The following is a 25,016-nucleotide window of genomic DNA, read 5'->3' on the forward strand; positions in this document are numbered from 1 at the left end:
TCTGATCTGAAACATTATAGAACTTAACAGAATTTGGATTCAGAAAGCACTTAATGGCCTTTCTTTATACATGTCCTGGTGTTGCTTGTGGAGATGGTTTAGTAGGCTCCACTCTACCTTTCTACCCTAATTCATGGGTAGGAAAAGTATGTACAGATTATTTACAATTTATGTAATTTGCTGCCAGTAGGGTGGGATTTTATGAGGATTGTGTAGTCCAAACTGTGATGCCATCAATACATTTGTGGTTCAGTCAGTAAGGATGTATCAGCTATGAGAGCTGAATCCTGAAGGAGAGACAGAGAAGAGCACTTTTAGCATGTTGATGGCTTTAATGTCATCCTGATCCATTAAAGCTGTTTTGCTGATACCATCAGCTTGTGTAGCTGTGCATGTGTCAGTGTCCATGCTGAACAGCAGCAGTTGTGTCAGCATGAACTCAGGTTAGATGTTGTTGGTGGTGTTGTACTGCAGGCATTTTATTTAAGATCTGATTGGGAGTAGTAATTATACAATATATACTACAGATGTATGCCTGACAGAGCTCTGTGGGTGTGGGAAGCTTTGCATATTTGGCTTTGCATATTTAATAACATGTCACCTGAGGGCTGTTGGTTCACTTCCTCCCTGCTGTAATGAATATAATGTAGATGGAGTGATACAGCATAATGTCAGAGGAAACACTGGCAATATATTTGGCTTGTTTTATGCTGTATAATTTAGCTGTATGCTTTGCTATCAGAGTGAGACTGCTACAACCTTAGACTCCAAAGATAACAGTGCTGAAATGGTTTGCCTTTCCTTAAAAAACTTCCCCCTGCCTTATTGACTCTGCAGAACTCAGTTGAGGTGCTTAGAGCTTGAATCAGTCTTATGTGGGGAACGTGTCATTTATAATCTACCCTATTAGTGTCCTTATTGTATGCGGTGTCTTTCTGTATCTGCTGCAGCTAGGCTGATGCCTTGTGTTCAAGTGCCACAGAATTTCTATTTGCAGCTGTATAAGAGACTTTCTGTGAAGATGTGTGGGAAGGACATGTGAGGACCATCAGAACTGATGTGATTTAGTTTGGGAGCTTGCCACAAAATATGCAATTTCCAGCCTGCCTTATGGCAGAACCAGATGACTGAACTAATTCAGGGTTAAAAAAGTCCATTTCTTGACAGTACAGTGATGATGGTGAGAACTAGGTTAACATTTGTCAAATGAAGCAGCTTCAGTCTGTTGTCATTCTGCCGTGCTCAGTTGTCCAGAAAGTACTTCTAGAGCTCCAACTTGCACCAAACTTCAAGTAAAGAACTCTAGGGTGACACTTGTTTAATATTAGATGGATTTACTGATCCATGTCATTGCAAAGTAATATTCTACTGGGGAAAGTATTAGGAAAAATTACTTTAAAGTCTGAATTGGCTGATGGTGAGTCTACTTGGTATCATCATTACTCTGGAAAATGCTTTTTTTCTAAAATAATGTGCTTTTATTTATAAAGGTTTGTATAACAAAGGATTTATTTACCTCGATGTACCAATATCTGATGACAGCTGTATAGCAGGTAAGTAAATATTAAATGGTATTCTATCTATGTTTACTTGGTTTCATTTCAGTTATCCTGTACTTGGCTGGCTTGGAAGTTGCTTGTCTGCATGCATGAGTTTACTTAAACAAAACATTTGAGCCATGAGGTTTCTTCCTGACTAAATGGTTCCTACTCTTATTAAAGCATTGTTTTTATTATATGTAGGTTTTATATCAACTTTGAATTCTTAGGTTATTTTGAAAATATATATATATATATATATATATGAGTCATAGAATCACAGAATGGCAGAGGGGGCCAATACTGCCCTGCTAAAGCAGGTTCATCTAGAGCAGGAGACAACATTTCTGGACAGGCTTTTCCAGTGATATAACTGTCAAAGTAAAGAAGTTTTTCCCCGTGTTCAGATGGAACTTCCTGTGTTGCAGTTTGTGCCCCTTGTCCTGTTGCTGGGCACCACTGAAGAGTCTGTCCCCATCACCCTGACACCTGCTCTTTAGGTATTTGTAAGCATTGATGAGATCCCCTCTGTCTTCTCCAGGCTAAACATGCCCAGGTCTCAGCCTTCCTTCTTAAGAGAGGTGCTCCTGTCCCCTAATCATCCCTGTGGCCCTCCACTGGACTCTTCTCCAGTAGTTTCTTGTGTATTATGAACTGGGGAGCCCAGAGCTGGACACAGTGCTCCAGATGTGGCCTCTCTGGAGCAGAGCAGAGTGGGGGGAATAACCTCCCTCAGCCACACTCTTCTTAACCCACCCCAGGATGCCATTGGCCTCTTTGGCCTGTGAGATTCTGAAAGAGTCATAGCATGAGTTCCTAAGTGCCCTCCCATATGTACATGATAAAAAGGAAGAACAGCACAGACAAACAGTTGTTTAGACTGGTGCAACTTTTTTATACATAGTGGTTCTATCCATTATGGTCTTGTACCTCAATTATAGTCACATGCTGTGTCTGAGACTATGTAGGAGCTTAAACTAGCACAGCAGATGGCTGCCCTTTGAGCAACTCATTATGCTGTGTTGGATCTTGGGGTGGGGGATCTGAATTCTGTATAACTTGCAAAGACATAAATTGTTTGGAACTTGACCATGCAGAAGTAGCTGTAGCAGGGATCAGTTAAGTGAAAGTCCTCTAAATACAAGAGAGTGACTGCTTAGATAATAGCTTTGGGAGTCTCAGCTCTGGAGTGTGTGGGTGAGGTGATTTTTTTGTGTGCCACTCCAATCAGAGCCATGAGTCTCTATCCACATTACAAAATCATTTCATGGGCTGGATGACTGGAAATTATCTGTAGTGGATGAGCTGGAGACTGCAAGGCTATGATGTGAGGTGGCCTTAGGTTTTTAAGAGAACACATTGGCAACTGTTACCAACCATTTTAAATACCAGGTATACTATCTTTTGGCTTTTCTCCTTTGTGATTGGAAAATCCTCAGAATTACAGGTACCATGAAAACCAAATAAGTGAACATTTATTCTTCCATTTTTATGTAGTTTAATAAAGGAAGTTAGCAGATTGTAATTTTGCAAGTTGTTCTTTTTTTCTAGTACCACCACTTGAAGGTTTTGTGATGAACAGAGTGCAAGGTGATTACTTTGAAACACTCCTGTACAAGATATTTGTTTCAATAGATGAACACACTAATGTGGCAGAGGTAAGTAAAACTTATCCTGTGTCAGAAAGATAGGAAAACTTGAAATGGTCTAAGGCACACTGCTGAAAATACTTCAGGCACAGATATGGATCAATAGCAAGTGGTATTTAGAGCTATTACTAGGCTTAAGACCCAACTTGTTTCTCTCATCCTGAATGTAACTTTTACAGTGCTTAAAATTTTTTTTATTAGGCATTGAAAACATGTGAGATGTTGGCTGTAACTTTTGCATAAACACTTAATTTTTGTATGAGAAATATGCTTTTGTAAGGTTTTAGTCTCAAAACCTGGTTAATAAGCACCTGAAGAATATCTAGTAAATATATACAGGGGTTTTTTCCTCTTTGTGTATCTTCTGATGTGTATGATTAACCCGGAAGTTGCACAGTGGAAGATAACCTCATATTTCTTTCATGTGCTTTCAGTGATGAGATTTTCAGTTATGAGATTTCATCCCATTTTTCATCGCTTTCAGTGAAGACAAAATTGCTTATAATAGTACAGGCTGGGTTTAAAAATGAAGAAAACCAACCAAATGATGTTGAAGCCCACAAGTGGTGAATTACTCTGCATTGTTAACACTGTATTGTTGATTATTCTTTTTTCTTTTTTTTTTAGCTTGCAAATGTCCTAGAGATTGACTTATCTTTAGTGAAGGTATGTGTGAATAATGCATCTGTTGCATTTGATGTGGAAAGTCCACTGCCTTGCAGCCTGGTTTCCTATAGCATTTGTTTATTCTGTGTATGTATGTTTCTTCAGAATGCTGTCTCCATGTATTGTCGGTTAGGCTTTGCTCATAAAAAAGGCCAAGTAATAAACCTGGATAATCTTCATCCATCATGGAAGAATGTTCCTTCAATAAACAGACTGAAGTAAGTGTCTCCACTCTTTCCCAAGCCTTATTTCTCTCACTGAAGAGAAACTGGAACCAAAATCTGATTGTAAAGCTATTGGTTGCTTTTGTTGACTTCCACAACAACAAATCTCACTTGGCATTCCAATGTGTGTCCTGGCAAGAATTCTTGATTGTTTTAATCTGGGGACAAGGGATGGCAATTTAGCCTGTAAGGTCAGTGTGCTGCTTTGTTGCTGTTACTTAGTGCTGGATTTTGACCTTTAAATGCCTAGTTGCTCACTTTTGAAGCAGACAAATGTGCATTTGCTTCAAACTCCTGGGGCCAGAACCAGCAGCTGTTACTGTGCTAGTTGAGAGGCCATGTCTCTTGGCACTGCTGTTGGTGAGCACATACATGAGATTTGCTTGCTTGCTATCAGTTCTGTCATTGACACTCTCACATATGTGTATCCCAGTCCCTGGGGGAGTGATATTAACACTAGTCAACAAAGGGCTGTTCAATTTGGAGTGCCAATTTGCATTAAGTAAGATTTGTCAGGCACTTCTTGTTCAGTAACTATTAAGCCATTTGAAATGACTGCTATACCTGGGCTCTCCTTAGTGTAATTCAGACTGTGAGATCAAAGTGTATTAGATTATTTTTTTTTTTATATTGGACTTTTCTTCAGCAATGGTGGTTTGGTTTTTCAGATCTCTTTTTCAAAATCTGGTATTTTCAACCCCCCAAATAAATTTTTCTGCTGAAGCTAAAGCTGGGTTTTGAGGGACATCCAGTTTGACTGCTTTAGGGCTTTAGAAGTGTTGAAAGGCATGTGCTGGGTATGCCTGTGCATGGACTACTAGCACTGGAAGGCAGAGATACTTCTCTGGTGCTACAGTGACCAACAGATGTGGATTTTAATTCACATTAATAGGAGTACTTTGGACCCTCAAAAGATGCTGCTTTCATGGGACAGTGGGGAAAACAGAAGTCCTATACAGGAAGCTGGGTCATCAGCCACAGATACAGATACCAACAGTCAAGATGATCCAGGTTAGCACTAACAGTACATTTTAATACATTAGGATCAAATATTTCTGTATTTCTAGAGTGCCTGTAAAGGGGTCTAGAAACAAATAAAACACAAATTGTGTGGACCGTCTTCTTCAGATGGAACATACATTGGGGGAGGTGGTGTCTTATTTCCTGGTTAAAAATTCTTAGCTAAAAAGCTCTTTTCTGAGAGAAGGCTGATTTGTATCATGGATATAAATTGATCTGAATTAAGTCAGTCAGTGATTTAATAGTGATAAGGGAATTCTGTTCTCAGTTTGGCAATAACTAACTCTTCTTTTCTTTAATAGATTTGACTTGGTGATTTTGTTTATCAATAAAACAAATATGATGATGTATTTTCTTTTTTTCTCTATTAGCAGAAACAGCCAGTGTGAGCAGCCTGAATCTGTCCAGTGGACACACAAAGCGTATTGCATTCCTGTTTGATTCTACTCTCACTGCCTTTTTAATGATGGGAAACCTTTCACCAGTATGTCAAAAGTCGTTTTATATACTATGCCAAGATAAATATGTAGTTTCAAAATACTTGGACTTCAATGTAATACAGATGTAATAATTAAAAAAAATTCTGTATTGTTTGTGAAGAAATGTTTTTGCTTTATAGAGCTTTAAATGCCCATTCCATTCTCAAAGAATCAATACAGTTTTGTTTTGTTGTTCTAGAACTTGAAGAGTCATGCAGTTACTATGTTTGAAGTTGGGAAACTTTCAGATGAGAGTCTTGACAGCTTCTTGGTGGAGCTGGAAAAGGTAATCTGTTACATGTCTGACCAAGTTGCAAGCACTGGAAGTTAAAGGGAGGTAGCCCAAGCCCCTTTTTTTCATTGTTTAAAACCGGTTATTTAGCCATACAATGATAAGAACAAATACCTTACCCTGGCAAACCTAGGTGGTTCAGTTAAAATATTTCTTGCAGTATTAATACCTCTTGTGACTTCCAGGAGCACACCATACATGTGTATGAATATAGTGAGACTGGGGAGCTGATTTCATAAACTGTATTTGCCTGATTCTGTGTGTACACACACCTGCATTAGGGATTCTTCAATGGAAATCACTTCTGTAAAAGTATTAATATTTCTGCAAGCCTGCACATCAGTTTTCTAGGAAAAGTTGATCAGTATGTGTTGGCATGTTTACCCTATCCACTGTTTTAAAGATAATTCTAGAAGGACAACTGTAGAATTATGTTGGAGGACTGGTGTTAATTGCTGAATCATTTTGTACCAATCAGGATGACTAGACACTTAAATCCTTCTAACTGAAGATTGGGTTGTGTTTCTAATTTCTTGATGCTTTCTCTGTGTAGTTTGAGTGATGTGGGGAAGGCTCACTTTTCATGTAATGGTTGCTGTAGATCACAGCAGTAGATCACTGTAGATGCAAAGGTGCATCAGCTGCAGGCTTGTTACTCAATTACAAAGTTTTAAGATGCTAATTTCTTAATCTTCCCTTTGGTGTAATTGATATTGTGGGAACCACCTGCCACTTGTATGCATTTCTTTGGTTTCTTGTTTAGGTTCAAAGCACAGGTGAAGGGGAAGCACAACGGTACTTTGATCATGCACTTACCCTGAGAAACACAATACTGTTCTTGAGGCACAATAAAGACCTTGGAGCACAAGCTGTACAGCCTGATCAACCCAATAATGGTACTGTGAACTCTTTTGAAGAGTTTCTTCTAAGTTTGCTTCCCTATGTACTCAACTTTCTGACTAAGCTGCTATTTCAGTTTAAGCTGCTATATCCTACTTGTTTAAAAATATTTTGAAGCCAAAGCATCACTTTTCCATCATCCTTTGAGCCTGCATTACTGGTTTGCATTACTTGGTAGCCAAGGCTTGGACTTAACATCTGAAGCAACATATCACAGTGTAATGATGGCAGAGAAGCTGAATTTGAGGAAGAGATTGGTTTAAAATCATGCTTCTGTAGGCCACAGTAAAACAGTCATTGTTTAGTAAGGGTTGTTCTGTCAAAGAAACATTTTTCAATGCATGAAAGGGAATGCATTCTTCTAATGGGTAGAATTTTTTGTTTGTGTGTTGTTTTTTTAAAAAATCATATCTTAACTTCCTCAGCATCTCTTTGCTTATTTCCTGGGATCAGTTAGTTGGTGAGGAGCAAGCTGTAGTTCAGTGCCAGACAACCTTGTTGCAAAATTTATGTATGTTATTTTAAAAATTCACCCCAATAATTCAAAATGTAGTTGTGCAAAATACTGCTTTCATGGCTTGACAAGGGAGGATGGAAAATCTTAATCTTTTGGATTGCATGTTCCATCTCAAGTGATAACGAAAAAATCTTACATTTTCACCATAGGGTTTCCCTTGGACCTCTTAAGATGTGAGAGTTTGCTTGGCTTGGATCCAGCTACCTGCAGCAGAGTTCTCAATAAAAATTATACTCTGCTGGTTTCCATGGCACCACTCACCAATGAAATTCGACCTATTAGCAGCTGTACACCCCAGGTGAAAAAAATACTTGAGCTTCCACTCCAGTATCTAGTAATATAATGTCTTAGCAGCTTTGTTTTGGATAAATCTGCTAGATGTCCCTTTTAAAGTGACTAAGTTACTGGCATATAGAATAGTATTGCAATTAATCTAAAAAATAAAAAGAGTTTAGTGAGGAAAAATGTGAAAACTTAGTAATTTTTTTCAATTTATTAATAATATGTTCAAATGGAGTCAAATGACACTTTCTATGAACTTGTGTTCATAGAAAATACCTTATTATCACCAGGGCTAAGGACCTAGAATATCATCATTAGCAGAGTGATACATTTGAACTCCTGTGCTCTAAAACTAGTTTTATATTTCTTTAAAAGTGTTGATTCTTAAATGATATCTGTACATATAGCAGTTGAAATACTAAGATTTTTTCTAATTTCTTGGATAATCTCTCTTCAGCATATTGGACCTGCAATACCAGAAGTCAGTTCAGTTTGGTTCAAACTATATATTTACCATATAACTGGACAAGGACCTCCCTCTCTGTTGCTCTCTAAAGGAACACGTCTTCGAAAGCTTCCAGACATTTTTCAGGTAGCATACACATTGATTTATTCTCCTAACATTTCAAAGATATTCTGTACTTTATTCAGCAGTAACAGTTGAAGACACAGATACTAATTCATTGTAGATGATGTACCTTTTCTAGAAGCAAGTTTTATGTATCATTTTAGTTGTTTTTTCTTCTAGGTTCTGAAAAAGGCTTGCTACTTATGTTTTACTACTTGTCCTAATGTGACTCCAGTGTATTGGATGCCAATTTTTTCAGTTTTAGTGTAAAATCTGGTGCAGCAGCTACTGTGAGTTGGAAGTTTGTAAGCCAACCCCTAGAGTGTGTTAGAAAGATGAAGACAAGCTGTATCAAAAGACAGAGACCTAGTGCATTGTGCTTTATCTAGTATCATAGAAGAAAAGACACTTCTTTATACAACTGTGGTTTTACAAGATGGCTAAGTTGGGCACTTCCAGATTGTCCACTGTAGAAATCTGATGGCAACTTCAAAGTTCCAGGCTGTAAGTCTCTCTGCAGCTTAAATGACAGAATAATTTTAGAAAGGTTGCACTAGGTTTGACAGTCCTTCCTAGCCCAGTAGCTTGTCTCCAGCAGTGGCTGGAAATAGGAAGGATTATCACAAAATGTAAGACTTCCTCTTAAGACCTTTCCAGTCATTCCTATGGTCTGGTCTGGAACTTTCTGAGCTGTGTATGATTTTGTGTATGTAGAGGTTATGTCTGAAATCCTCGTCTCTGCAGTGATCAGTTGCTCCTGGTAAGTTGCTTCTTTCTAGCCTTGAATCCACTTAACTTTTTCGTATCCATACAGTGCTTTGGCACAGAGTCCCTCAAAACAGTGCAGGTGATTGACTGAAAGACTTTACATGCTGCCTTCTCCCATAATGTCTCTGAGATGCTAATAAGGACAAGTGCACCACAAAGCAGTGATGTTAAGCTTCCTATATATTAGGCAAACCTAGGTGGAGGGGACCACGGCAACTTCTAAACTTGCCTGAGCCAAAAATTGTTTATCTATTGCCTTTTATTTGAAATGCCACTGACACTTAGCAGTGTTTGGATGCTGCTGCACACAGTGAGGTTCATAAAATAATATTGTTCAAAGTTATACTTGCAGAGAGACCTCCACAATTTTCATTGTGAGTAGATACTTGAGTAGCTACATGTATTTGAACCATATGGAAACATTCATAGAGGGATATATATTATTAGGTGTACCTGCTTCAGCAGTTATTTCTGACTCTAGGATTTGTAGAATTATTTTTCATTTCTCAGACCTCTTTCATATATCCTTAACCTTTCTGACATAGAACATTTTGTTGGTACTTCTATTTCTAAGACTTTAAGATAACACAGTATTAAGTAAATGAAGGCTTCTAGGACAGAAGGCTTGATGATCTTGATTCACATCTTACCTTGTCTTTTGTTTAAACTGCCAGTAAATGTATGGACTGTGCACTTTTATTAGTATGCATTATCTCAGTGTGGTAGACTTGGAAAACTTCAATACTGCTTGAATCTCAGTGTGCTGGTAGATCAGTTTTTCTTGTACTAACTGATCTCACATTCTGCAATATCACAAGCTTTATTGGAGCTTTTTTTCTCCTCTGTGTGTATATGTGGATGTTTATTTCCTGATATTGTTTTGCAGTGTCATTTTCTTAGGAAACTATCAAGTCATTTCTAGAACTCTTATAGAAATGCAGGAGAATTAAATCTTAAAAGCTAACTAGGAAATTATTTCCTAGTCAATGTTCTTGTCTTCCTGTCTCTCCCTTTTGGATAGGTATTTTTTGGCACTGATGTGTGTTTATTCTCATTTGTTGGTGGTAGCTCAATTTTACTTTTAAATCTATGTGGGATTATTTTAATTTCCTGTTTGCTAGAAGACTGCTGTGATGGCCATATCATACCAGTTCACTACAGGTGACAGATACCTGCTGTTGAAAATAGCATCTTGGAGGCTGGCAAACTTCTGTCTTTATCAGGAGTATCAATATGAGTGGTCATTAGTACAAGGTATAACATATGAAGTTGCAGTTACCTGTGGTATCTTCCAGATTGTAACAATACTCTAACTCCAGTATTTCTCCTTATGTGTTTGGATAGTATATTATAACTGTAAATACTTTTAATTTCTCTCTTCCAGGGTTATGATCGCTTACTAATAACGTCCTGGGGTCATGACCCAGGAGTAGTTCCTACTTCAAATGTGCTCACAATGTTGAATGATGCTTTAACACATTCTGCTGTTCTAATTCAGGTAAAGAGTGCTCTGTATAAATGATGAAAACGTGCATAATTTGTTAAGCTGTTCCTTGGAAAAGATGATTAGCAATGTAAAAGAGCTAAGCTTTTGTCAAGACTTGAAAAATACACTTAACCTCTGCAGACTGTGCTGCTGTGGTTCAGTGGTGGTTAAGACATGGGGTTTGGAGTGAATACATGTATGCATGCATTATTGTATTATGGGTGGATATAACAGAGTTTTGCTAGCTGACAATGAGATGTGGCTTTATTAGAATGTTGGGAATATTTAAGAAACTGGATAGAGAATTAATAACCCACAAGCTTCTCATACAGTAGTGGTATAAGGTAGCTGGGACTATGAATGGTTATTCAAGAAATGCACTTTCTCAGAGTGCTTGGTATGCATATTTTACAGTAAATTATAGCAAAACGTGCTCTTTATCACAGCAGAAATAAAGTAGATTTGTATGTTTAGAATAAAAGCTTCCTCTTCTGTTTCATCATTTCAGCTGCAATCTCAGAATAATTCAAAAAGATGTTTAATACTGTAAAAAACCTCAAAATTTCACATTCTCAAAGGCCCCGAACGTAGGGTTGGGAACTCCATTTAGCTTCATAAGTGCTTGTCAATTATGAAGTCTCTTTAGTAACTGGAAAGAAGAATTGATTCTCTTCTCTGAAGTTCAACTTCTGTGTGGTTTACTCTTATGTGTTTTAGGGAGAATGGTGGGGTATTGTGTATAATTATCTAAGCTAAGCAAGAACTCAATTGATTTTATTTTTTTTCCTGTCAGCTTGACTGTACCCCTTAAAAGGGAGCACAAGAAGGACTAAGCTAAGCTGATGACTTTGTTTCTAACTTAATTTCTTGATGTTCAGGGGCATGGCATGCACGGAATGGGAGAAACCATGCACATACCCTTCCCATTTGATGAAGCTGAGCAGCAGGGAGGTAACTGACTGTCTTTAATGGAATCTCTGAACATTAGCTTGTGCAGTAAGGTTGCAATATTCCTTTTAATAAAAAATCTCTTCTACTTATAAGTTAGATGAGAGAATTGAAAGAATATTTAAATGATTGACAAGCTTGTTCTGAGCTTATAGATAGAATTTTCCTCTATCTTCTCTGTCCTAATTAGAATGTGTTTTCTGGCTTCTCTCTTCTGTCCTAGCAGAGATGTAAAGAAGTAACTTCTACAAAAACCTTCAAATGTTTCTTTGTGCATACTTGCTTAATAACTAGCATGCTTGTTAACTGTATACATCTTTTTTATTCAACATCTCATATAATGCAAGGCACTTGATACCAAAGCTGAGCAAACTCATCTTGATTAGAAATACTAGGAATTATTATGGAGATTTTTTACCCCAGGAAGGGCTTTGCTAGTGAAGTCTCCTAGTTGTTCAAAGTCTGCCTAGCTAAAAAGATATTGCAAAGCAGGATTTAAAATGTTCTGAAATACTCCTCAATGATAAGGACACAGGCTTTACATAGTTTGGGTCATAGCCTTCACAACTGAGAACTGTCATGAAAATGAATTTCAACATGTGAAATTAAAGCTATTTAAGCTACCACTTAAAAAGAAATCAGGGCCAACTGAAAGTAAACCTAACTTACTGATTTTGTTTTTACAAGCTTTAGAATTGGTTATTTCTCTATTCACTGTTTCTGGGATGTCTGTTTTCTTCCAAACTGATATTAGGTGAAAAATGTTGAAGGCAGAATCTTTTAAGTTCTAGCATTAAGCACCTAATGTTGAAAATACTTCTTATTCTCGAATACTGTATTCTAATTCTTCAGAATTTCAGATATGTGGAACATGTATTTTGTATTGAATTTTCATTAAAAGGCTCTGGCACTGGAAGAGCTGGATGTCTGATTCCTAGCTGAACCTTGCCATCTCTGCTGTCTGTATGTCTGTGTGTGAGAGAGATGTCATGTTCTGTTTGTATTTTTCTTTCTCCTTAGCTCTTTACTTTATTATAAAATATCAGTTAGTGTGTGGTGTGGGAAGACTGTAGTCACTTAGGAATTATTCCAGATCTATGAGTTTGATCACTAAGATGAAGCAATGTGAGAAAAATTAAGATAAAAAACTTAGCCTGGCCTAGAGTTTACCTGTATCATTATGGTAAAGGTTTCTTGTAGAGTAACCTGGAGTATGTGTTCTTTTCTACTAGACTTCTCTCGTGTGAACATGGGCATTCATACAGCTTTAAAAATACTGAGAAACAAAGTGGACTTGCAGCATTTTTGTGGCTATGTCACTATGCTGAATCCTTCGAGTCAGCACACTAACAGAAAGCTGAGCAATGCTTCTGAAGGAAGAGGTTGGTTGCCAATAGTTGTCCTTTGGCTGTGTTCTCTTAATTTTACATACAATCACTTTGAAGGTGAACAGAAGGTTCAATTCTTTTATTTTTAACTTGCATAATAATGTCCACCACAGGTAGGAATGTATTTTGAGTGTAAATCTGCTGGCAGTAGGCTTACTTCCTAATTTGTTTTTGTGACTAGCTCAGAAATTTCAAATACAGACTGATAAATCACTGGGCTAGAACAATCAACAGAAGGAAAAAGTTACAATTTTGAAATATTAGAAGAAAATTGTGTTATTTTTATATGCCAGAGCATAATATTTTATAAGTGTGTTGAGCATCCCTAGGTGACTATTTAGTCCTAAAATGTGGCCTATGCTGCTCCGTATCCTTTCATTTTTATAGCTGTATGGGCTTTAGGCAAAACTTGTCATGTTCCTTACATCAGGTGGTAACTAAACTTATATTGATCAATGTTTTAATCTAAGAATTCCTTTCCCTTTAGGAGAGACTGAACTAGCATCAGGTTCTGATGTAAATGGTAGCACTGAATCATTTGAGATGGTAATAGAAGAAACCTCAATGGATTCTGCAGTCAAACAAAGTCTTGAAGGTAAAAGCATAAGAAATAGCTTGTAGTAAATGATTTCAGTCCAATGAGGTCTTTATTTTAATGATCTGAACACATTTGTTGTCTGGGACAAGTGCAGTGCTAATTGTTCTTTCTCCTTAAAAGTCTTCTTAAGTCTTTGAGCAGCTCAGTAAATGAACTGTCTTAAAAAGTACGAACTCTGATGGATCCTGATCAGAGATAATTGATTCTGGTATTAATATTCTTGCTTTGTCTTTTTGTAAAATCTGGTTGTTGCTTGGATTTTCTTGCTGTAGTACCCACAACAGAACTGGAATGGGTTCCCCTGGAGTTATGCTTTGGCATTCCACTTTTCAGCTCTGAGTTGAATCAGAAAGTCTGCAGAAAAATTGCCACTCATGGATTATGTAGAAAAGAAAGGTGAGTTATAATTGATCAGCTACAGGCTTAAGAGATTGTATGTGTTATGTCCAGAACTTCTGCAAAAATTACACCTACAATTCAATGGTTATAGGAGCAGAATGGAGCTAATTATCACACAGTACTGAATTATGCTGTGGAAGGTAGTTGCTTTTTGGCTCATAGATGCCAACCAAAATGTACAATCTAGTAGTCCTTATTAGTAGCCACTTTAGTATGGTGTAAATGGTAAGGAAAATAGCATTGAGCTGGCTAGACTTAAGAGGAGATGAGTTGCCTCAAGCATCCCTTCAGTGATGACAATGTTATCAAGCTTTCTGTGTGAAAGCCTTTGTCAAATGATCTTAGGTACCACTAGAGTTACTTGTGAGCAAAAGTTACTATGGTGGTACTTTACTAGTAAAAATGGACACACCTTTGACAGAGCTGCTTCTCTTTTCTTTTTGACAGCCTTCAAAAACTCTTGCATTCCAGTAGAAAGCTGTCTCTGCAGGTCCTTAATTTTGTTCATTCATTCCAGGTAAGGGGCAATAATTAAGATGTAAATCTGTGTGGTCTGTCATCTGTTTTTGCTCTCCTATTTGCCATTCTTTGGTGTATGGAAGTATACAGGGTTTGTTTTACTTGTTTTTCTTCAGTGTTAACCTCAAATGCTACTGGTAGCAAAAAGTGAGTATTTCCTTTTCTAGCCTTATTTAACTTTAGGGGTTAACTCAACTTTAGGGTTACATCTTGTGTGTGGTTTCATTGGCTTTTATGGGACTTGTACAGCAAATTTGTTCTTCATGCCTCCTGTTGTAACACAGCCTACTTGGCTGCTTCTTAAATATGTTAGGGAGATACAGTGCAGACCATGGATGTACTTTGATATATCAAAGTGCATACTTTGATATATATAGATGTACTTTGAATATCCTTTGATATTTTATCTGCATTTCAAGTCAAGTAGGAAACAAATGCAGAAACATGTATTATACCAGTTACTTTTTGCACTTGTCCTTCCAATTTAAGTCTCAGGATTTCCTGAAGGTTTCTCATATGCCAAAATAATGCATGCAGAGATGCAGCTGAGGCAACTGTATGCTTATTTCATGCTTCCTTTTGTTTCTTCTGTTTTTACTTCCATAATGATTTGGTATTTATTGGATTAAAATAATACACTTGAGAAAGACTAAGTGTATTTGCAGGCTAGATTAGGCTGTCATATCCTACCAGTGAAATCCCCCACTGTGTGTTTTGTTTTTAAGACACTGTTTTTTTTCCCCATTTGCTTTTAGGAAGGTATTTCAACGCTGGATCAGCTCCATGATGCTGGTTCTTCGAGTTCACTTTTGCAACCTATTTCTGCAGATATGGGGGTTCCACTTCCTGCCAAGAACCTCATGTTCAAAGAAGGTGTCTTATCTGAATGGAATGGATGGTCCCCTTCTTCAGTTTTTTTCAACCACACCTAAGGAACAGGTCAAAGAGGGACTCTCATGCATTGGTCACTGAATGCCTTTCTTCTATTCTGGTTAATTCCTAGTGCCAGCCACTAAGAAGTGTACTGCTGCTGCAGCATCACCCATGTAAAAGTAGTGTTACAAAAATGTGTTGTATTGCAGTATTGGAGAAGTGCTTAAATCGTCTACAACTTGTTACTAATTACTGCATATCTTGCTGCAACAGAGAGCTTTTTAGCTGTCAGCACTGTTTTTATCTTGAGACAATCTTTCTTTTATAACTAAACACGCCCTTTCTAGGCTTTCTGATGATTGTTAAATTTCTACACTGTCACCACAAAATTGCAATAGTAGTTTTCTATGTTCGTTACTCAGACATAAATTCTGTTTAATTTTGTACTGTATTACTGAAAATCTTTCTGTATAAAGGTAAGAGATTTGGCTCTTCCTCCAAAAGCTCAGTGATACCAACTGTTATAAAAAAAAAGGTATCATGATGATATGGGGCATTAAGAGTTGTTGAATTCTGTAGTTCAGCTGAACACTGGGGCCTTGACAAATCAGTACAATGCAAACAGATTTGATGTTTACAGGAGGCTTGTAGTGTAGACTTGGAGGCCTGCTGAACACTTAAGGCCACTTGAAGATGAGTGGTGCACTTCCATCCCTGGCAGAATTTGATGGAATTGTGGAACTACAGAAGGGCTGAAGTGGTTGGTGCTGTTCCTGGGGTTCTTCATGATAATGGATTTATCCTGCTCTTTGTATGAAGCCAGGAGTGTCTGAGGTTTGATTGCACTGGATTAGTCCCTCATTGTTATATGAAGCTGGTGATGATTCCTGTGGGAAAACTGATGTCATAATTTGAGATTAAGGTAGGTAACTATATCTGTCCTGTTAATTAATGTTTGAAAAACCAGAGCTCTTGATTTTTCACTTGACAGTCATTAGCAAAGGAAGATGATAGCAGAGGATGTGTAGGCAGAGACTTCTTTGAATCTGATTTCCTTGAACCATTAGCTGCTGGTGTGACAAACATTAGCAGTGAACTGTTTGATCTAAAATCATGTTCTGGCTCTCTTCAAAGGGCATGATTTTGTGTAGCATGGTTTCACTTTGTGTTGGGCATTAACAGCTTCTTGCCAGCTTAAAAAAGACTGTCCCCAATAGCACACGAGAACGAGAGATGTAAAATGGTGACCTTTTACCCAGCTGTATGAAGTACTCTGCCAACTCCCTTCTTTACTGGAACTGCCTTGTTTTAAATAGTCATAATGAAAGGTGAGACTTAACTGCCCTGTCACTACCAGCCTACAGTACATAATGGACTGAGAATCCGTGGAGTAGATGGTGCTGGACAACAGCAAGGATTAAAATGGCAATATTTCTGTTGTATCAGTTCTGTGTGGCTGTGAGAAAAAAACATTACAGAGACTGGGAAAGAACAAGCATACCACAATTGGATAATGCAGTGGCTTCAGTTACAACTGTGAAAATTCCATCCTTGCTTTCCTTTGCTTTATATACATTCCTGAAGTGTGTGAGACTTGCGCTCTGAGAAACTATAGGTCTATAGTATTTCAGTTTGCTCAGTGCTGCTCTCTTACATCTATTGGTTTTGTATTTTACCAGCAGCAGCTGAACTTGGTATTCTGCTTATATTACAGGGCTAGATTATCTATATAAAGTTGATAATTTACAGTGACTTTGTACTGGACATGTATACTATCCATAGTGCTTTTTTTAAGTTGCCTTATTTACTTCAAAAGAAGTTAAAGAGGAGAATTTAATGTCAAGCTGCTATAAATGGCAGAGGAAACATTTACTGTGAGAGTTATGTGAGGATTAAGCCAATATCTAGCACTGTAGAGGAATTAAGCAGTAGGCAATGGCTTGTGCTGTCAGTACTATAGGTGTTACTTTTAAATGCTACAGTGAGCTGTAGTAGATGAGCTCGTTTGGCATATTGTATGGAATTTTGCCATGTACTATCTATACCAGTATGTAAAGTGATGATAATGCAAGTTGTATGGAAGTTTGAAAATGGATGAAAATTTCTTGTTCTCACTGCATATTCTTCAGTGTTACTAAGTGAAGGATTTATTAGGTTGTCTAAAGTTTCTAAATAAAAGTAGTCTGTCCAGAGTTTAATACCCATACATCTTACAGTTAATGATGAGAATTACAGATATGTTGCAGTTTTTTAGAACTCAAGCCACACTGATGTAGGTGCTTCAACTCTAGTTTAGGAGCTTAGATGTTCAAGTCTGAATATCTGAAATTTACTGAGTAGATTGCAACCAAAGAAGTCCATAGAATACCTGAAACTCAGCTACAGCTTCAGTGCTTGGGATGGTCCAGAGGCTTTACTCAAAGTATGTGACTTGTTTTAAATGTGGTGTAAAAACGAGATCTCAAAGATCTTCATACCAAAAGAGTCTATTTTCTATGTATTGCAAATAAAGACAAATTAAATCAACTTATTTTCTTCAGGTAGTTTTCTTGAAAGTGGGGGAAAATCACATGTATTAGATGTTGTAAAGCTATTTTAATTTTCTGTCTTCAGCAAGATTTTTAGCTTGCAGAAGAGAAGTTGGCTCAGTGCTCTGGTGCAACCCAAGTAGTATTCTTTCTAGATGGCTTTACCTGAAGATGTTCAGGAGCCAACTAGGAAGTGCTATGCTTTGTTATCAGGTTGTTTTGGTTTGTTGTTTTTCTTTTTTTTAACCACAACATTATTTTACAGTTTTTTTTTTCTTTTATTGTTTTCAAATTTTCCTTCTTCAGTGTACAAGATGGTTTGTATTTTGAAGGTTTTAAAAAAGGCTGTAACAGAATACAGTTGCACTCTTGTAGTGGGACATTGTTAATATTATACAGCGAATTGTACAAATTCTGTGTTCAGTTAAATTATTGGCACTTGTGACAATTGTTTACAAATAAACTGTGATGTAGGTCAAACCATGTGCAGAATCCTTCACATGCAGAAGTTTTCTTTCTGGGCAAAGCACTAAGATGCCACTCTCACCATAGTGCTCAAGACAACAAAATGCCACCAAAGTATCTTTTTTTCCTATATGCATGCAGTTCTGTAGCAATGCTGTTCTGTCAGTAGAAACCTCTTACTTTTAGTCTTCTCCATACCATATGCTTAACTTCTAAGAAGAAGGGAAAGTACAAGAGGGTGATGAATCCTCTGTCTCCTCTTTCTCAATCTAAGCCTGTGGTGTTTAATATGGGGTATTTGAAGGCACTTGTGCATGTAGTGTCTTGTCTCTTTTTTGGGTTTTTTTGGCTAAAGACACTTTTAACTGGGAACTTCGGAGTAATTAAACTAAAATTGTAATTTGTTTGTTTCTTTAAAGTAATTCAGACCCAGGATTTGTCTTAGCCGTGTAACTGCAGAGAGACTGAGTGTTTGGTTATAATAAGAAAAAAGAGACCGAGATGGTAAGAGTACCCTAAGAACCTCTTCTTGGGTTTAAACCTTCCTTTATTCTGTCAGATTTTTAAAAATGTGTATATAACTGTATATAAATTTATTTACCCACCTTTTGTTCCACTTGAATATTCCAAATGCAGGCCTCTTGGTTTGTCAATGCAGTCGACCTTAAAGCTCATTTTGGGCCATAGGTGGGATGGGTCTGGTTTCACTGTCCAGCACTTGAATCTGACACTAATCCCCTCTGCCCCACATAACCTGAAACAAAGCCAGGCTTTTTAATGTAACTTTAAGAAGGCTTTGGGACACTTTGATACCAAGATCACTTGGTTACAAAGTACTTGGTACGAGATGCCTTTTGGAAGTGGGTGAGCTGGGACTGGGAAAACACTGGAAATAGGGCTGGGATCAGAGACATAAAGTACTTCTGGGGCTGCAAGGATGTACACAGCTCATGATTCCATCTTGTTCACACAGAGCTGAAAGATGTTGCATGATGGGCTGAGGTAATGAAATTTGAATTACTGTCTTCATTAATGCAGGCTCTAGGGATGCAGGGAACTCCTTCTGTCCTTGATTATTCTTTAGGGGATTCAGCACAGCCTCACAAAAGTGAATAAAAAGCATCAGTTTGTGAATAAAATGCTGTAAGCAGTAGTTATGACTGCTTTAGTGAATACTGATGTGGAATTCCTGTACATTAATTATCTCTTTATGTTATGGGTCTCAAAGCTTCCTCTCTCTGTCTTTTGCTTTCCTCTCATTCCCCTAACTCAAAAACCCGCAAGTTCAAGCAGAACTATTAGAGAACTTAAAAATAGGTGAACAGATTGAGGTTTCTAGACACATAAACGTCTTGCCCTGTAGGTGTCAGCACTTCTCTTGTTATTGTCCTGAGTTGAAGCAACAGGCAGTGTCAGGAAAAAAAAAGTGGTTTTGTTTTTTTTATTAGAGTGTTTGGGTCGATGTTCTTTGCTAATGAACACTGCTGAAGTAAGGCAGTTTTATATAATTAGCAGGCAGAGCTCTCCTTACTGGATTAAGAGGCCTCAGAAAATAGACTTGGTTAAAATGTTACTTGCAGAGTATCATACATCTGTTTATAAAACTATCTAAATAATAGGACTAAGCCTTTGGCAAATATTGATTAGACAAAAGCCATCAATTGTAATGAACTTGTTGATTCTGTAAGCATTGCTCTATGTGACAATCTCCTAGGTTAAGCAGCAACCTTGTTGGCCAAGTTCCGGTTTTTGAAGGAGAGCAAGGAACCTATGAGAATCTTTTAAAGACTTTGTAACTTCTTGCATGCAGCTGGTTCACGTTTATGTTTGTTTGTTTGCTGTAAACCCAACAAGGGCAGACTTACTCTAACTCAGCTTTCCTGGAGGACTTGAATCCATCTCTGGAAAGGTGGTTCAGTGCTGAGTAATTGTGTGGGCCTTGAGTGGCTGAGCAAACTGGGAAATCTGGGTGTGTGAGACCCTGGAAACAAGAAGAGGAACATGTTTTTATCCTAAGTCTCTTTTCATAATATTTTTTTTATATACATGTGATTGGAAGGGTGAAAGAGTGAGCTTGAAATGTCTTTTTAATGCATAGATAAAAAATCATCATGGAGTGTCATTTCCTTTCAGTCTGGCACTCCTTCAAGTGCCTGGCAAGTGTGACAGTCCTAGCATAGCCATTTGGTTCAGAAATAAATTGGGGTTTGTATGCAGAAGAAGCCTGCTGAAGCTTCTATGCTGAAGCTTGGTTTTGTAGTGTTCTAGTGCTTCTTACTCTGCATTGAGCCTGGATAGCAATTCATCTAGGCTGTCTCTTGTTTCTGACCTTGTGAATTATGAGAGAAAACTCTTTCTTGGCACTTGGTTCTAAGGCAATCTGGTCAAGTAGTATTAGTTGAATTTCCACACAGCAGTTTCTAAACATTAATTTCTTTGGCTAACAAATCTGATTATGTTTGTTCATAATCTTCAGTGGACCAACATTTCTTGCCCTCTTTCTAGACAGCTGATTTTACAGATAGGCAGAATATGTCCTGAGGAGACTGAATAGATGTCAGTGATGAAGCTGAAGGGTTGCCCATGGTAACACACATGATAATGTTTCAGAAGAGAAAAGGAGATACTGTTTTCATTTCTAGTCTTCAGAGCAGATGCATCTCTAATCCATTATTAAAAAGATAATACAATTAATTAATTATAAAGGATATACAATTGAAGTGCTCTGGTGTTTGTCTTCAGGCTAGCTGTACAGCAGGTGGGGGTGCTGTGGGGTGTGAGTAAAGCAAGATAAAACAGAAGCAGTTCCTCTGGACAGGAAGGTCTGGAAATTATCTTTTGATTTAAATTCATCATTGAAATAACTTATCCGTGTCAAGCCTGCAGACTGAGTTGATGGAGCCAGCAGCTCCTGGGAGTATCATTGAGCTTGTCTTACCTGAGGTGAGTTGGGCAAATACAGCCTGCCCCATCCAAAACCAGCAGCAGTGCAGGGTTTGGCTTTGGCTATGAAATACACCTATGAGGCTACATAAATACATGGAGGGCCTGAGTCAACCTCTGCTTATGGAAATGGGTGGAGGGCAGTGAGTTGAGGGCAGGTTGATCACCTTGTGCCAAAGGAGACACCTGTGCAAAGCTGCATGTGGACACCTCTGGAACTGGTTGGGAATTTTTGCCAGCAGTTCTGGATAAAAAGTGCTGATTTGCTGAAAGGGAGCTTCAAGGGCCTGAGATGCCTTTGTGCATGTTGAACCCTTTTCCAACAGAGAGAGATCTGCAGGGACTCAGTCTCTGCTCTGAACCAGGTGTGCCATTACTCTGAAGTCATATGCTCTGCTGTAACAAGTATAATTCGTATAAAAAGCTGCATATTATGGAAAGAAACTCTGTACCCCACAATTAGAAAAGAAAATCAGCATCCCATGTAGAAGAATTGTTAATAGTCCTTGTTTTGAGTTGGGCAGAACAGCTGCTTCATTTATCAAGGGAAAAATCTAGGTGCTGCTTTCATAGGGTGCAGAACAAACTGTTACAGTTTTCCTAAAATGACTTTTAACTCCCGGCAAGTGGTACCACTGTCCTGCTGATACTGGAACAGGACCAATTGCTGCCTGGCAGGGTTTTAGGGGATGCAAACAAGGCAGGGCTTCTCTAGTCCAACAGAGAGCAGTCTTGCATTTAAAAAATGAGAGACTAACCTACTGCAGGGAAGAGCTGTTGTGTCTGCTGCTTCTAGGCTAGGAGTGAGAGCAGTTCTTGTTTTTAGAAAAAAATATTTTTGTTTTTCTGAACAGGCCCCCTCTCGTCTTATCCCTATCCTCCAGTAAATCTCTGTCTGCAGAGAGTGGATGAGCTTGTTTTGAGCATGTTAAGCTTCTGACTGCACTTCTGACTGACTTCACTTCTACTTTATCTTTGCAAGTGCTTACAGGGCACTTACAGGACTTAAAGTGGCTCCTTGCTGTGTACTGGGGGTGCCTCCAGCAGTGGTCCCTAGCTGTCCACTGAGGAGTCCAGAAGGTGTCAGAGTGCTGTGCCTGGCAGCCTGCAAGTCTCATCCCCACCTGTCCTGGGCCTTTTCTCACAGGTAAAGATGTTTTGTTGTTGGAACAGCCCAGCTGCTGACCTCTGTGTCTGCTTGTTTGCAGGCAGTGTGCACATACCCATGCTGCAAAGACCAAAGCTCCTTTCGTGCTTAACAGAGACCTCTGGACCACTTGAGCAGCTCAGCCCAAGCAGGTGTCACCAAAACCAGTTTCATCCCTGAGTCCTACCCCATTGGACCATCCCATGCTACTAAAACAAGACTGGATTCCCTGCTGCTCTTGTAGTGGGGTGGGTGTTGGCTGGCTGCTTGCAAGCCCAAGCTGGTAACATGGTGTGAGGGATTATCCTGTGCCATTTTTAGACAGGTGTCCCCTGGGCTCCTGGTTATGCTTTGTTGTTCTGTGGGCTAACAGACATACAGCCAGGTAATATTTTGTGGGAGGAGAGAAGAGAGATGAAGAAATTATGCTTAGTGTGTAATCTTTTTATACCCTAAAAAGAATTTTTAATTAATAGATTTCCATTTGCTGGAGTAGAAAAGAAGTCAGGTGGACTTCTTAAAATATTTAGATGATCAATTTAATTTGATTAAACACTATGTGGTCTGCCACTGAAGAAAGTTGCTGTAATAGGAAAAAAATTTCCCCTTCTGACACCAATTAATTGTGCTGAGATTAATCAGCAGTGCTGGTGAGGTGATTCAAAGGAAGGGGTCTGACCCTGGGGTACCTCTGAACTCTTAACAAGGCTGCAGAGGACAAAGAGAAGAAATAGATGGTACCACACCACTGAGGGGACTTGCAGGAATTTTACTGCTATTGCTGCTGCATTGCTCTGCCAGGGCTATTGGGCCAGGATTGCTTTTGCAGATTTTTCCCCTGCATTTCCTCTGGCTCTGCTATCAAACCAATAACATGGTCTGCGTTGCTGTTCAGCACATAAGAGCCCTTGGAAAGGTTTTTTTTTTCCCCAGGACAGAGCCATGTTGTGTCTGTGAACTGAGGCTCCTGCCTGTACCTTGCTGCACAGATCCCCACCTTTACCAACCTGAATGAGAAGGAAAGGAGATGAAATGCATCCTAAACTACTCCTGAACACCTCAAGATCCTGTCATTTCAGATGGCTTAAGAAAGTCTTTTTGAAGCAATGAGTCCTCTGATAGAGCTGTGCTGTCTCTGTAAGAGGAAGCTGTGTGTCCTGAAGGTGTGCACTGATAACTGAGCCTTTCAGAGCTGCAGAGCTGCATACAGCCATTGCATCTGGAAGACTTGCTCCAGACATGGGGAAAATTAAGACTGATGTTGACAGAAAGCTTGCAAAGTGTTAGAAGACATAGAGGGTTATACACAGGAGGGAAAAAACACAGCAAGCTTTTTTTTTAGTGCCATGGACTCCTTGTAACTGTTATGTTGGGTTTTGTGTCACTGAAATAAATCTTTCCAATCATAATCTGTATAAAGTTTAATTTTTCTAGGGCAGGGAATCGAATGGCATCTTGGGAAGAGGGTAACTACACTTGAAAGCAGAGTCATCATTCAGGAACAGTGTTATTTTTAAGCTAGGATTAGGTGCCTCCATGGGGAAGTTACACTGGCATACCTGAGCTGCCAGGTCACTGCTGGAGTATCACTTGCTCCTTCTTCTGTACTTGTGTACAGAGGGTACACATCTTACAGGTTTCATCTGCTTCAGGTTTGCTTTGTTCTAAGTTATGGTCCCCAAGGTCTAAAAATAGGAGCTAATTTAATAGCAAGCTTCAAAATGTCAATCAAACTTTACTTGCACATGAAGGGAAAAATTACAGGAAACTTTTAAATGCCTCAAGGAAGTCAACAGATGAGCCTACCTGTCAAATAAGGGTTTTTAAAATCATTGTATATGCCTGGTAACAACTAGCTATCCTCTTGGGCCAGGCTTAGCTTGAAAGATGATTTTGCATAACTGGGCTCCAACCTCCGAACTAGTTTTGACTTTTGGAGACAAATGTATTGAAAGATGGGATGCAATGGCCCCTTCTTTCCTCCCATCCCCTGCTCCTTGGTGAATTTCTGCCTGTTCCTGGTGAATTTTGCTGAGAATGGGCACCCTGGAGAGCTTGCTTTCTGTGAAAAGCTTCTCCACAGGGATCCATCTCTGCAGACTGCTTCTGCCTGGCTGATTTCAGCCTGATTTAGTGGGTTATTAAAGAGGCAGCTTCAGCTCCTGAGCTCACCTGGTTGTAAGGCAGAGCAGTGAGTGGCTGAAGTGTTGGCCAGCTGGGGGGTGGCAGCTGTGGCTTCTTGGATGGTGTCACCATGGGCAGCTGTGGTCTTTTCTTTTAAAAAGTGCATAAAACAGGAGGAACGGCCTATGCCACTGAAATGTGCCCAGATCTCATTTCTCACCTATGAATATTTCATACAGACTCGTGGCTTTTTATGGTGGCTTCCATGAGCAAGTTTGTTATCTTCATTTCTCAGACACCTGACACATGCATGCAGCAGCAGGATAAAAAGATTTCCTCTTGCATTTTGTAGAAATTCTAGCAGAAATTGTAAATCCACTTTTTGAACATATTTTCTGTATTTTTTCCATATATTTAATATGTCTACTGTGAGAATATGTACCTCATCTCCTTGCCATGATCCCCCAGCCAGCTACCTAGTGGTTTCCTGGCTTCAAAGACCAGTCCCAAGAAAGTGATTTCTTGACTTATTTGGGGCTATAGAGCAATTGCAGCCTCAGCTTGTTGTACCCCAACAAAATGATTAAAATTTGCATTTGGAGAGTGCTGTGCCATTCTTTGCCATCCTGATGTGAGTGACTGTCTCTGGTGTTTTGCACTGAGCGAATTAGCTTCATTTGCTGACTTACTGCTTT

At 38.7% G+C, this 25,016-nt stretch overlaps 1 protein-coding gene across 4 annotated transcripts in view; it reads left to right on the forward strand.

The window, feature by feature from the left end:
• The window catches only part of FAM91A1 (family with sequence similarity 91 member A1), a 32,403-nt gene extending 8,901 nt beyond the window's left edge, over positions 1-23,502 (forward strand). The window contains exons 8-26 of one of the 4 annotated variants that reach the window (XR_003987295.1): positions 1,491-1,553; positions 3,090-3,196; positions 3,815-3,853; positions 3,959-4,071; positions 4,970-5,088; positions 5,469-5,581; positions 5,776-5,862; positions 6,632-6,764; positions 7,435-7,583; positions 8,025-8,159; positions 10,288-10,401; positions 11,268-11,340; positions 12,570-12,719; positions 13,213-13,320; positions 13,596-13,719; positions 14,170-14,239; positions 14,997-16,036; positions 22,259-22,445; positions 23,131-23,502. Coding sequence is in view for 3 of the 4 variants with exons in the window: in XM_030446454.1 (XP_030302314.1) it covers positions 1,491-1,553; positions 3,090-3,196; positions 3,815-3,853; positions 3,959-4,071; positions 4,970-5,088; positions 5,469-5,581; positions 5,776-5,862; positions 6,632-6,764; positions 7,435-7,583; positions 8,025-8,159; positions 10,288-10,401; positions 11,268-11,340; positions 12,570-12,719; positions 13,213-13,320; positions 13,596-13,719; positions 14,170-14,239; positions 14,997-15,173 (1,874 nt within the window). In the remaining variant the exon portion in view is untranslated. Of the gene's footprint in view, positions 1-1,490; positions 1,554-2,014; positions 2,039-3,089; positions 3,197-3,814; positions 3,854-3,958; positions 4,072-4,969; positions 5,089-5,468; positions 5,582-5,775; positions 5,863-6,631; positions 6,765-7,434; positions 7,584-8,024; positions 8,160-10,287; positions 10,402-11,267; positions 11,341-12,569; positions 12,720-13,212; positions 13,321-13,595; positions 13,720-14,169; positions 14,240-14,996; positions 18,123-22,258; positions 22,446-23,130 lie in introns of those variants that run through there. The other 3 variants (XM_030446454.1, XM_030446455.1, XM_030446456.1) reach the window with 3 other exon arrangements.
• Positions 23,503-25,016: the final 1,514 nt, after the last annotated feature.

The sequence above is a fragment of the Calypte anna genome, chromosome 2 (assembly GCF_003957555.1).
Source record: "Calypte anna isolate BGI_N300 chromosome 2, bCalAnn1_v1.p, whole genome shotgun sequence".
In the NCBI taxonomy this organism is placed as follows: Eukaryota; Metazoa; Chordata; class Aves; order Apodiformes; family Trochilidae; genus Calypte; species Calypte anna.